Here is a 14,472-nt window from a genome sequence, read left to right as displayed (position 1 = left end):
GATTTGGTTCCGTTGCTTCCTGTCAGGCTTTTATTTTTACGTTACTTCCTGTTTTTGTTTTTCACCTCTGTTTTGGTCACTTTACGTTCACTAATCACTTACATTCGTTTCACCTGCTCCCGATAGTTTGCACTGTAATATAAGCAGCCTTCACCCTCCTATCCCTGCCAGATTGTTCTAGACTCTAGCTCTGACTCTCCAGCATCCATACCTTGCCTGACTCTGTTTCTGACCTTGGATTGTTTGTTTTGACCACCGTTTATTGCCTATGTCCTTCCAGTGTCTGATTGCCTGCAGTGTACCGACCTTCTGAGCTTCCCCTGGACCTCTTGAGTTTTGAATCCCCTGGCTACACCCGGACTGTGTTATACCTGGACTGTGTATTGGTTGCCTAGTTATCACAAGTAAAAACCTTTTCGTTCAAACAGTTCATCTGGTTTTATAATTGAGTCCACCACTAACACCGTTTGACGTCCTTATACGCCAAATCTGACAGTGTCACATATTGCCTTCAGTGAGTGTCCCAACTTCAAAGCAAAAGATGTGCGTTATACCTGTACTTGGAGCTGGTGAACCCAGAGGCTTGTTTTGCTGTTTGCACAGCTAAAGAAAATTTAGGTGGCACCAAAACATCTTGCAGCATCTTAACTTCACAGTCAAGGGACTTGGCAGCAAGTAAAAATCTACCCAACTCTCATTTTTTGACTGACATGACCATCTTTTGATTGATCACTCCTGTGTTTCTCCAGCAGTCTGTCACCAAATACACATATGAGAGGGTCATGTCTTAATTCAAGGGACACCTTGTCAATTACCATTCTCTTAACAATGTTTGAGCATCTTTCTAATGACTGTTCTTTGTATGGAAAGAGAGCTGAGGCAGCTCCTGTTCTTAATCCACTCTGACTTTGTTGATCCTCCCCTTTTTTTTTTTTTATGTGGCCTTTTGAAGTATGTAGCCGGGCCGTTTGGATGAGCAACCATTAGTCTGCTGCTCTACTCATTATGGTAAAGTGTCAACACTTCAGTGTGGCATTCTGTGCCCGTGAATGATTCTCGATCTAATGTAAGTGGAAACATTAAGTGCCACAATCGTAATCTAAATTTACCATGGAATATAATGAAATACCTTATGCAATTGACATTTTTGAGACAGCAGGGATTCTTCACACACTAAATACATTGTGAAGTAAACAGCTGTGGTGTTTATAAAGCCTGATTCCCAGTTTGGCTTTAATACTGGGTGATGATGACTATGGCACGTAGTCAAGGCCAGACAACAGCTTGAGTTTAAATGAAGTGAATTTCTGTTATGAATGAATTCTATGACTCAACCAGACTCAAACAACTCTTCAATCCTGGTCTGTATGTTTAATGAGACGCATGAAAGGCTGCCATGATTAATCAAGTTAGATTCCATATTAAACACACTACCACATGATTGTTGAGATTTTGGACCTCCATTGCACCATGTTGAGGTTTTACCTACAATCATTCAATATATAGCTTCAAATGTAAAATTGAAAAACAGCAGGACGGTCAGGGACAATGGTCAAAGGAGAACTAGAGAGACACATCAAATGAAAAGCATAAAGACATATTTAGGTGTTATTCTCATACCCTCGCTCTCCCATCTGCAGCCATTTTATATGCATTGTGGTCAACATTTTAGCGTAATTTATGTAGTGGCTAAGTGAAGGCTGTACAGAGTGAGTTTCATTATGTGCTAGATAAGCCAGATGGGTGGAATCATAGATGCACCACACTGTAGCAAACATATCTTATCTCTCAGGACACCAATTGTGGTGCTACCACAGTCTCCACAGTGTTGAGGCATGCATTTAATGCAACTTTAGTTGAAGGTGAGCCTAAAGCTCCAGGTGTTATAAATATTGCTTGATTCCCACCCACTTCTAAGCTGCCCTGTCTGTGCCCTTTTAAAGACACAGGCAGTATTAGTATTAGTAATTTAGACAGATCATTCTTTAGGATGAAAGGAGCCTATCCTAGCATTTTCCTTTTGGGTGGTCCACACAAGAAGAAATGTCCACACAAGAAAGGTGTTCCATCAGGGGTTGGTTCGCACAAGTATATAAAGACAAACCCACACACACACACACACACACACACACACACTCACTCCTCATTCCCATGGCAGTGTGTGAGCTTGAATAAACTGCATCCTTCCCTATAAAGATGCAGAAGGAGAGAGATCACTGAAACCCTGCAGTCTTATGTCCAACTCACACATGTACAGACTCCTCTGGATGCTGGAGCGACTGTTTTAGGAGCTAAAGGACCATGAGAGGAAGATGCTTCAAGACACTCTGATCACCTCTGAGAATGACAGTAAGACCATGAAGATCTTTATATTTCCATGACCAAACTGCAATTCTGCTTTTTAAATTATGTGACATAGGAGGAAATTCATTCTTTGAACCTGCAGAAAGAAATGTGAAGTATTTATTTGCCATAATCTGCTGTAAATTGTCTTTATGTTAACATGTTCATTAGGAAAATATTTCACCAATTGTCTTTGAATTTGTAGCATCTTTACATTATAGTTGTGATAACTGATTTGACATATATTTGTACAAAACCATTCATTTTTCTTGAGTTTAATAGGGTTTTAAGTTCATTAATATGAACAGAAGAGACAAATAAAAACAGAACAGCTATTTACACCATATTTTCCCACTGGTTTCTTGTATCCAGTTAACTCTGCAGCATATTGGGAGACTGGACTCTAGCCCTCAGCTGCCTCCCCCATTCTTATGGACTTAGCCATCCTGTCTAATTTCATTAGGCCATTGTTTGTCTTTTTTGTGCCCCTCTGCTGCACACGGCAGTAATGACCTGTGTTCTGGCCACTCTGGTTACACTAAGGACACACATCAAAGGCCGAATACATACCCATTCAGTCTGTCAGTGGTCCTTTATGTTTTCCTCTTTATTCCTCTTTACTGCAGGACAATAGTGTCAGGTACTCAATAAGGCAGGCTAACCTTGGACAATAAAAGGGATCAGTGTTGTATAATAAATGGACTAGATTTATAAAGCTGAGGTCATTAGATGAATCAGGGGTCAGTAATTCCCTGAAGGAAATTTATTTTCTCCTTTGAAGAATTAGGAATGGAAACTGTTATGTGCTTATTTACAGTATACATGTGTCTCAGATGAGTGACACTGTCTTCTCTGTAATAAAAATGTGAAAAATGCAAACCCTGATGAAGATGCAGAAATTACAAGTGCCTAATTTGATAGCATTGTTCCTGGTCTACCACAATGACAATGCAGCAAAAGTTACAAATACCTTATGTTATGTATGTCACCCAGTAATGCTTCAGGTAATCATGAAACATCTTCAACTTGTTGTAAGCTGAAAGTTGTCAAAACATTTTGTTGTCCACAGTTGACATTGAACTGGGAGTTGCAGGTGAGTGGGACATTAAATCACAAAAGCATCCTATGATTCATACCATTCTACTTTCAAAATACTCCAGACACCTTTTTTTGTCTAGTCATTCTTTTATTTTGCTCAGAAGCTCAAGACATTTCCCCTACCACCACATATCCATACCAAATCATCTACTGCAGTTACAATATGTACAGTACACTTTCACTCTATCATGACATACATACATCCCCAGTTACCACTTGGTTATCACACCTGGATAAAAAAAAATGTCACTGACAGAAAGAGTACATAGGTGGAGGACATTCATAAACTTTACAATGAAGTGACTGTGGTTTTACAGCACTACAGACAGTATCAGGGATGTGAGCATGCGTGAATAAAAATAGCATCTATGTTTTTACAGATAATGAGGATGATGTTTCCATTTTTCAAGAGGAACATATGAGGAAAAAACACAGAAGAAAAAGAAGAAATAATGACAGAGAGAGAAAAAAGAGGGGGAATGGGAAAATAAAAAGAGCATCAAAAGTAGGAGAGGGGAAAGAGGAATTACAGGGCAGAGCTGAGAAAAGACAAAGGGGCAGGAGAAGGAGAGCCAAAACTGATCAAGAGTCAGAAAGAAGAGAGAGGGATGAGGAAGAGCAGGCTGAAATAAAAAGTGGTAAGGTGGCAAAAACAAGGAAGAATATCAAAAATGAAAAAACAAGACAAATGGAGCAGGAGAAGGGAGAAACTGGAGAGACAAATGAGAAGGGAAAAAAGAAGCATGGAAGTGCCAAAAAAGAAGAAAAAGAAGAGGATGAAGGTAAACACACAGTAAAGGAGGAAGCACAGGAAGTGAAGAAGAAAAAGCACAAGAAAGTAATTGTTACAAGGTAAAGGATTATCTTACAAATTCGCCTTATTTGATGCTTCCTGCGGAGAAAAACACTTGTGTTATTCACACTGACAAGTGCAAAGACCACATTACTCCTCTATGCCTCAGTTCAGAGCCGGAGACGAGTGAGGCAGATGACCACGAGGATGATGACAATGAGGAGACAGAGGTGAGGCCAGAGTCTCTGTCACCTGAAGAACTGGAGAAGCTGAAGGAGGCGATGGATGAGAGGAAGAAACTGATCCAGAGTCTGAGGGGCAAACCCTGGCCAATGAAACAGAAACTAGACACTTTACGGTACTTTACTTTCTTACTGATTAAATTTGAATCCCAAGCTAATCAGATTCCCCTGAGTTCCCAGCTGTAATTCAAGGTGTCCCCAGCAAATCCATCAATTAAATATTTACTTTGTCATAGGGAGTCTCAAGAGTTTGTGGAGAAACATGAGGGAGCTTTGGGGAAAGGGAGGGGCAGAAAACTCTATGCTTACAAGGTCATGATGACCAAGGCAAGGATACACTCATTTATATCATGATTTAATAATATACACAAATATATGATCTATTTTTAAAATTTCATTTGATTTTATTAGAAATGGATGAAGTTCCAACGGGACTTTGAAAACTTCAAAACTGCCTGCATTCCCTGGGAGATGAAAATTAAGGAGATAGAAAGTAAGTTTATTTTTCAGATATACTTTTTCCTTGTAGGCTCAGATTTTATTTCCAGGACAAAAATATGACTATGAATAAAAGATGTATCATTCTACTGGAGATGTATAGAGAGAGTATAGGTACAGTACATAGCACGCAGTTTGCAGGCCTCACATTAGTTTCCTTGTTTTTAATGGTGTAACAATCATCCAAGTATTAATTCCCCTTGCCTCTCAGGTCATTTTGGCTCCTCAGTTGCCTCTTATTTTATCTTCCTGAGGTGGATGTATGGCATCAACATGATCTTATTTGGTCTGACCTTTGGCCTGGTTATGGTGCCAGAGGTATGGTATCTTTTCTCATCATAATTTCTGTGTATTGCATCAGTGGTTTGCTCTTATTTATATTTCATAATTAAGTCTAATTGTTTGTGTGTTTTCAAGATGGTTTTTAATAACAACCCTCCTTTTCAGAGCTTGGCAGACATTTTCTATGAACTAGCTAGCTGCATGTCCTCCCCCACAAAACTTTCCTGCAGTGCACCTCAAGGATTGATTTTCAGCCCCTCTTTCTCTCAATCTGCTTGTATATGCGTGTCCGTGGTCATACAATTAGAAGACACAACATTTTGCTGTTCAGTTATATTTTCATGTCAACACTACCTACTGATTCTTGTAGTTTGGCTGCATCAGATACTGCTTTGAGTATATTAAGTATTCAATGTCTTATAACTTTCTTTGTGATACAAAAGACAAGTCAGAAAGTTATATTTGCCCCACTCAGCAGGGAGTTATTTCTGATTCTGATCTGTACTTTGAAAACCAAGTACATGGGATTTTTTTAGTCCTGTTATTATTAGACATGAAGCATATCTAAATTGAAATATTTTTGTCTGTCACTGACTTGGAGAAAGTTATTCATGGCATCATTTTATCCTGTCAAGATTACTGTAACTCTTCATATTCTGTACCCAGTCCAAAATGCACCTGCTCTGCTTTTAACTGGAACCATGAAAACAGAACACACCTATACTGGGACCTAAACTATGGAAAGAACTGACATTTGTTCTACTGTATCTGCAGTAAAATTCTATAGTAGTAGAAGTAAATCAAATCAAATCAAATCAAATTTTATTTGTATAGCTCCAAATCACAGCAAAAGTCATCTCAGGACACTTTACAAAGTAAGGTCTAGACCTTACTGTTATCAATATTATTACATAGGGAAAACCCAACAAATCCCCCTTGAGCAAGCACTTGGCGACAGTGGGGAGGAAAAACTCCCTTTAACGGAAGAAACCTCCGACAGACCCCAGCTCTTGGTGGGCGGCCTTCTGCCTCGACCGGTTGGGGTGAGTGAGAGGAGAGGAGAGGAGAGGAGAGGAGAGGAGAGGAGAGGGGAGGGGAGGAGAGCAGAGCAGAGCAGGAGGGGAGAGGAAAGAAACTCAGAGCATCATGGGGCCCCCCAGCAGCCTAGGCCTATAGCAGCATAACCAAGGGAAGGCTCAGGGTCATCTGATCCAGCCCTAACTATAAGCTTTATCAAAAAGGAAAGTCTTAAGTCTAATCTTCAAGGTAGAGAGGTAGTCTGCCTCCTGAACTGAGACTGGGAGTTGGTTCCATAGGAGAGGAGCTTGATAGCTAAAGGCTCTGCCTCCCATTCTGCTTCTGTGGACTCTAGGAACCACAAGTAAACCTGCACTCTGAGAGTGAAGTGTTCTGTTAGGATGATAAGGCTTTACGAGGTCTACGAGAAGTAGATGTCATTGTTGTTGTTGTTGTTGTTGTTACAGGCATTAATGGGGAAGTCATATGGCAGCATTCCAAGGAAGACTGTCCCCAGAGCCGAGGAAGCCAGTGCCATGGACTTTGCCGTCTTATGGGACTTTGGGGTCAGTGGACTGTGTGTAACATTATGCTCTCCTCACCCACTTTAAATAGCATTTTATGTTCCTTTGCTTCGTATTTCTGTGTGGCACTTTTTAAATAAAGATGAAGTGCAGTCCAGTGTTCTGAAAGGAACACCCACACATCTGTGACTTTAGCATAAGTCACGGCAATTAAAACTTCTGTCCGCAGGGTTATGCTCAGTATTCAGTCCTCTTCTATGGTTACTACAACAACCAGCGTGCCATTGGCTGGCTCAAGTTTCGCATGCCTTTGTCGTACTTCCTGGTTGGCGTGGGTACAGTGGCATATAGCTATATGGTGGTCATAAGAACGTATGTGTTTTATGACTTCATGTAATTAATGAGCCTCTTTAAGGCACAATCTTATACTGAATCTGTAATTATTTTTGAATAAAGGATGGCCCGTAATGCAAATGAGTCTGGGATTGGAGATGACAACAGCTTTAATTTCAGCTGGAAAATGTTCACCAGCTGGGACTACCTGATAGGAAACCCTGAAACTGCAGATAATAAGTTTGCCTCCATCACCACCAGTTTCAAGGTTGGTGAAGCTGGTTGTTGGTGTTTCAGTATAATAAATTATGTAATTTATACTACATCTATATCCTGTTTATCCCTTGCTCTACGTTACCAGGAGGCAATCTTAGAGGAGCAAGAGAGTCTAAAGGATGACAATATCCATCTGACTCGTTTCCTGCGGGTGCTGGCCAACTTCTTGGTATTGTGCTGCTTAGCGGGAAGTGGATATTTAATCTACTTTGTAGTGCGCCGCTCTCAGAAGTTTACCCTAGATGGACTGGAGAATCACACTTGGTGGGAAAGGAATGAGGTAGGAATGAGAGAAACAGGGACAGGGGATCAAAAGTTCAAGACCTCTTGAGCATGTTCATTATTTAGAGTTTGGTGATATATATTTAAAGCATACTGTACTCCCATTTTAAAAATGTGGCTGATGGACATTCATCAGTTTTGAGATAGTGACAGCATGAAGAACACACCTCACACCAGCAATGAATGTTTAGCCTATTACAGTCTCTTTCATTCAGGTGTTCCAGCTCCCTGTTACTGTGCAGGCTCCATCACCACATTGCTTACTTGGACACCTACTGTACTGGAACAATGATATTAGTCAAACCTATGCTTTCCCTGCTGTAACAAGTCAAAATATCTGTTGTGAAAAAGGCTGACTGTTCATCTGACAGAGTGAGAGGTTTACCAGTTAGACATGTGGCTTTGCCTCATGCTTTTGTGTTTTTGTCTCCTTCAGTGTTTTTTAATGCAGTTTCATCACTATCAATAATTCGTTTTTATTTTTACCCTACACTTCCTTAGTGCTCTACATCAGAGGAATAGTGTACTAGTTTGTTGGTACTCACAAAGTTCTGTGCAGTCCTTTAGTGACCTCACATGTCACGTGAGCTTTCTTGAGTCTAAGCCTCATGTGTTTTTCAGGTTAACATGGTCATGTCTTTACTGGGGATGTTCTGCCCCATGCTCTTTGATGTCATCAGCACCCTGGAGAACTACCACCCTCGTGTCGCCCTGCAGTGGCAGCTGGGTCGCATCTTTGCCCTCTTCCTGGGAAATCTCTACACCTTCATCATTGCACTCATGGATGAAATCAACATCAAAGTAAAATGTGTGCAGATATGTGGTATACTTTTGTATAGTTTCAGTATAATTAAAGTGAAGTGTGTATGTCTCAGAGGGAAGAGGAAAATATTGTGAAGTTTAATATAACCATGTGGGAAGCCAGCCTTTACAATGGCACATTAATGGAAAACAGCACTGCTCCACCCTTCACTATCCACCCTGCTGATGTGCCCAGAGGACCCTGCTGGGAGACCATGGTGGGGCAGGTCAGTGTGCATGTGTGTGTGTGTGTGTGTGCTTGTTTTTTTAAATAATAAGCTACTCAGCCTACTTGGCTTTCTGTCGGCCATCTTGGTTTTGCGGTGTTATTGTTGCGCTTAACAATGACTGACAGTGGGTGGCAGAGTATGAAATGACACACCAGCGTCCACTGTAGTGGGTGATATGCAGCTACACAACCAGAACCCAGGCACATACAAGAAAACAGCTTTTAAATGGCTGTCCACTTTATCAGTGGGCAGCTATCTTTTACTAGAATTTTAAAATGGATTGAATTGAAATGCTTGACACTCCACATCAAAATTGCATTCAACAGTGATTACTTACATAAAGAAATGTATTCTGATCACAGTCTGTTACCAAAGTGAAAGAAATGCAAAGATCAGGTGATTTACTGTAATGTTAGGGCTACATTAAAAATGAAAAACAAGTATTGGGTAGCTACATTTTGTAATCAGAAAACTTACACACAACTAACACAGGCATGTTCCATATTGAGGCATACTCAGTGATAAAGTGGTAAATAAAAAAAATAGTATAACTTCTGTAAAGTGACCATCATGAGACAAACCGCCACCAATGTCATCAAGACAGGAAAACAATTGTTTCCTTTAATTTATCCATACCATTCCAATTTAATATTCATGTGAGATACTGTATGTATGCATACACATTATATAAGATTGCTTCATTCTTTGAAGGAGTTTGTCCGGCTGATCATATCTGATACCATGATGACCTACATCACACTACTGATAGGTGATTTCTTGAGAGCCGTGCTTGTCCGTTTTCTCAACAACTGCTGGTGTTGGGACCTTGAAGCTGGATTTGTGAGTCATCTTTTCTACCTGATAACAGTGAAAGTTAGCAGAATAGATAATGTATTTATTATTAGACCTTAAAATATGCACCTTTTGTAGAGATGAATTTAAATGTTGGCAATGAAAATATCAGTCACAGTAGGGTTTCTTTTGTCTTTTTTGTTGTTTGTGAAAGCCATCCTACTCTGAGTTTGATGTCAGTGGGAATGTCCTTGGCCTGATCTTCAATCAGGGAATGATATGGTACTGGACAGCATATGAACAGCATATCAAGCACCCTGTCACTTCTAATTTTGTGTTTTATTTACAACCTGCAGTACTGGTATTATGGAAAACTACTTATGATGGTGATGTTGACGATGATGATGAATGGCACTTTCAGCCTGCCTTCCGCTGAGTGTTTTGCTAAATGTTTTCCCCCAGGATGGGTGCATTTTATGCCCCCTGCTTGCCTGCTCTGAACGTCCTACGGCTCCATGTGTCCATGTACCTGCAGTGCTGGGCTGTGATGTGCTGTAATGTGCCACAGGAAAGAGTTTTCAAGGCCTCTGGTTCCAATAACTTCTATATGGCCATGTTGCTCGTCATCCTCTTCCTGTCCACTCTGCCTGCCATCTACACCATTGTCACCATCCCCCCATCCTTTGACTGTGGACCCTTCAGGTAATTATGCTTATTCCGGAGGTCTGGTATTTACATTCTGAGTACTTGGCTTTCTGTCACAGTCATTCTCTTCTCCTTAGTGGGAAAAAACGAATGTTTGATGTGATCCATGAGACACTTGAGTCTGACTTCCCCGTCTGGTTTAGTAAAGTGTTCAGCTATGCCTCTAACCCTGGACTGGTGCTACCCTTCATATTACTTATGGCGTGAGTCAATAAACACTCAGTAGTAGACTGCATGGATATACAGTATATGCATGACCATTTATTTTTAATTGCAAGATTTAAGTATTTTTTGGAAATAATCTATTTTTCAGACTGGCCATTTATTACTTGCAATCTACAGCCAAAAGCTACAAAGAAGCTAATGTGGAACTGAAGAAAAAAGTACAAATGGTAACCTGCAATGAAATTTAAATTTTCATTCTCATTACCACTAGTTTACTTTTTATGTGCTTATGAATACACTGGAACTAATAAATGGAAATGTCACATGAATAACATTCATCATCCATATCACTTCACATGTGATGTGAGGTGACAGTGTTAACTTCTGACAAAGCGTGGAAATTGAATTTGGTCAAGTAAAAGCAAGAAAATCCTAGGAACTTTCATGTTTGTTATTTGTTCGTCCTCCAGAACTGTACTTACTTTCACTACATTTTAGCAGCATGAAAACTTCTCCAAGCGTGTAGATGCACAACTAGACCACATGAGGCCACTGTGGTGTCTGTCTGTGGCCATAGTGGTTGTACTGGTACCATCAGTCCACCAGAGAGCAGCAGAGTAACATATCTGTCCAAAAATTAGTGAGTTCAGCAATCAGCACTATGTTGCCTGTGCTGCTTAACTTGTACCCCGAGTTAGCTGAATAGGTTTTTAACAGTCCATATTATAATTTCTAATGTGTCCCAAGCAAAATGAAGAAAACAAGAAGAAAAACAAAAGGGCAGCACTGAAAGCACAACTGGATCTAGAGGAGGCCAGAAAAGCAGCATCGCAGGCTGCAGAGCAACAAAAGAACAATGCTTCACCACATGACCAGGAGGGTGAGACTTATATTTATAAGAAGATTGAGTACAAACCAAAACACCAACTAAACTGCAAGATTAAATTAATTCACAGATGAAAGATAGTTGCAGTCAGGCAACTTTAGCTGAAAAAGAAAAACAAAACAAAACAACAACTCCAGTCTTCTCAATAGATGCACGCACATAGTCTTTGACAACAATAAAAAGGCTGGAGGAATCTTTGCCCAGTTTTTTTTCCTGTATGCTGTATGCTAACTAGTGATGCTATATTTTTCACCTGGAAGTATAAATTTCTTCTTCTTCTACCTTCTATTTCAGCAAATGTGGACAATGGTGTTAGTCAGATACTGCATCATGGTAAGAATGGAAGCAACCCTCCTCCTCCTGTTAGAGGTCAAGAATGCTACCTTCCAGCCCCTGTCCCCAGAACCAATCACCGTGGCATCCATGGGGCAACTGGTTACCGGCCTGGTTGCCCTCAACAAAGTGAAACCAGGATGTACAGGGTACCAAGCCTGCAGAGACACTGAGGGAGTGTGACTCAAAGCCAAGCTCTGTATGAGAAATTGACATTTAGGATGTACTCTGTGAACTGGGAGTAATTAAACCTTTTTCTTCTTTCTTCTTCTTCAGGCTGTTCCTGTTAGGGCTCGTTTTTAAACTGTCTGTGATAAAACAGAACATAATTTTCTTCAGATGTTGCTATATCGATCTTATGTCAATTTCTTTTGAAGCCACTAATTGGTTGATTTTTCAATTAAATCTGTAGAAAACTGTAAATTAATTTGAAATTCGTTTGAGTTAACCTGGTGTATGCTACAAGTACATTGGCTATAGACAGATGTGCAGCTAATACAGAGGTCTCCATATTAGTTCTGATTGGCCTAATCTTTTATCACACCAACTCATCACTACACAGCAATTATTATGTTTTTGAAATGAGTTAACTAATGATGGGGTTGTTTTTTTATGTCAGTCATTTTATATAAACATTTTGCCTCTGAAGACATAAGATGCATCACATGCAATAACCATGCTTTAATTTTGATTGTTAACTTGATTTAGCTTAAGTTGATCTTTGATTTCCTAACACATTTGTTTGATTACATTGAATATTATAATTGTTTTCAAACAAGCTGACGTGTTTTCCTTTTGGCCTTCGACACTGAGCACAACTGTCCCTTGACCTGTGACTGCACCACAGTTTTAAACAATTCATTAGTCATTTAACCTAGCTAGTTAGGCTGAAATGGATTGCTCACCCATCTCTGGCTGGTCTTAAATAATCTATATGTGTTGTTCAGCTGTATAATTCCATTCAGATTTGTGCTTTCAGTGTAAATCTATTCATTGTGGTCTCCTGACCTTTATGTAGCAACAATCTCTGGCTTTGATCATCTAATAATCACAGTGGCATAACCAGTTGCTCCTCTGCACTTGCTGGACACTGAGCAGTCTGCCATTCAAATCTACTGTAACAGTACCAGCGATTGTCCTTGACAGTGCTGTTCTGTACAGGTTGTGAAAGATCCACTTCCATTAATGATAATGATCAATTCATGGCAAGTAAACATAAATTCTGCAGTTATTTGATAGGCAGACAATGAAGGAAGTCCCTATGCTTCATGCTGTCACCATGAGCCAAGGACTGTCACATTAGTCAACAAAGACTGAGCAGACTTAAAAAAGAGACAAGTCTTCTCTGTGTACTGGAGTCTCATAATCTATCGCACTCTTGTTTACTCCCCTGTCTCTAAACCACTATACCACCACTTTTGCTTTGTAGAAATAAATGCTGGTGATATGCTTTTCGTGTCAGAAACGGTGCGCGATGCTGCCAAAAAGTGTTTAGTGAACTCAATTAAAAGACCAGACGAGGAAGTGTTGAACAAAACCAACTCTTAATAAGAGAACCAAAACCATACAGGACAAGGTGAAACACAAAACTCACGGTCTGTATCAGTCACAGGTCAGAGCCAGCAAACACATACATCCAGGGGAATCCAAAGTTCGTTGTCCAAAAGGGAAAGTCCGATAATCATACACGGTGGCAGTTCGTAACAAGAGGGCGAGGCAGAATAGAATAGTCCAAGGTAACAGTCCGGGATCAGAAACACAAAATACCAAAACTGAAGAAACTGCTGGAAAGTCAGAGCGGGGGTCTAGAACAATCTGGCAGCGTCCTGGTGGGAGGACGCTGCCTAAATAGAGGTGCAAACAATAACAAAACAGGTGAAACCAATGTGAGTGATGAAGAACGTAAAAAGACCGAAACTAAGGTGAAACAAAAACAGGAAGTAACGTCAAAATAAAAGCCGGACAGGAAGCAGCAGAACCGAATCATGACATTTAGTGCATCTTAAGCATAAATGCATCTAGGCCCTCTGTAAGCCTAAAGTACAGTGTAGCAGTAAGGAAGGTTAAAGTCTGATAGAGATAGTAGCAAGTAGTGGAGGGGGACAATCAGGAGGAAGAGCAAGAAGTGGGGCTGGATGAGGACGACATGAGCAGCTCTACCCAGAGGGCTGTCTTCCAGGTACAAGCCTTCAAGCCAGCCTTAATTTTGTGTTAGCTGCATCTCCTGTTTCCCCCTGCATTATTCAAAAGGTCTGATCTGATACTTGATTATAACCACAGAGGCCATCTTAGTGGTTGAAATACATAATGTATCAAATTCAGGCTACACTATTTGTTCTCCAGGGTTTCCCTGATGAGCTGCAGTGGAAAGTTACACAAAGACAAATTGACGTAAAATATTGGAGCTTGCAAAAATACAAGTTGCCAATATCATTGTACTATTATGTATTTCTTTTAAATAAACAAAAGCAGTTTGGTGTATTTTGTTGCACATCACATAATTAGAATCACATTTTAGAAAAGGGTTTCTTCATGGCCATCATGACCAGGAGGAGTGACAGTCTGTGAGTCTTTCCTCTAATGAAAGGCTTGTCAAATTCATTGACTTGTCTTTTTAAAAGCATTGGTTTGTAGTACATATTCACTGGGATAACTCTTACAGTGTATGTTAATAACAGGTCCAGTATATACTGGCCTGTTTCAATTTTCACTTTGGATTAATTAAGTTTCATTCAGCTTTAATGACCTCTGGTGACGCCTTACTGTAGTGTCTTCTTTCATGGACACAACTGAATGATGACAAATGTCTAACCTCAGCTATCAGGATCAAGGCTGTTTCACATACAGTATATAACAATGATGTGCGTAAACA

General features: G+C 40.1%; 1 protein-coding gene across 1 annotated transcript; it reads left to right on the top strand.

The window, feature by feature from the left end:
• The first annotated feature begins 3,929 nt into the window (after positions 1–3,929).
• tmc1 (transmembrane channel-like 1) lies at positions 3,930–11,790 on the top strand. The gene is made up of 18 exons (XM_020590572.1): positions 3,930–4,293; positions 4,404–4,592; positions 4,713–4,803; positions 4,888–4,969; positions 5,186–5,292; positions 6,741–6,839; positions 7,027–7,169; positions 7,254–7,398; positions 7,492–7,686; positions 8,310–8,489; positions 8,564–8,716; positions 9,431–9,559; positions 9,726–9,793; positions 9,974–10,213; positions 10,294–10,419; positions 10,530–10,608; positions 11,129–11,261; positions 11,562–11,790. The coding sequence occupies exons 1-18, from the start codon at positions 4,130–4,132 to the stop codon at positions 11,771–11,773; spliced, it is 2,535 nt and encodes an 844-aa protein (XP_020446228.1). The 5' UTR covers positions 3,930–4,129; the 3' UTR covers positions 11,774–11,790.
• Positions 11,791–14,472: the final 2,682 nt, after the last annotated feature.

This window comes from Monopterus albus, unplaced genomic scaffold (genome assembly GCF_001952655.1).
Source record: "Monopterus albus unplaced genomic scaffold, M_albus_1.0 scaffold12.1, whole genome shotgun sequence".
Lineage (NCBI taxonomy): Eukaryota > Metazoa > Chordata > Actinopteri > Synbranchiformes > Synbranchidae > Monopterus > Monopterus albus.
The sequence above is the reverse complement of the archived record's forward strand: the minus strand, read 5'-3'. Positions and strand labels throughout refer to the sequence as shown.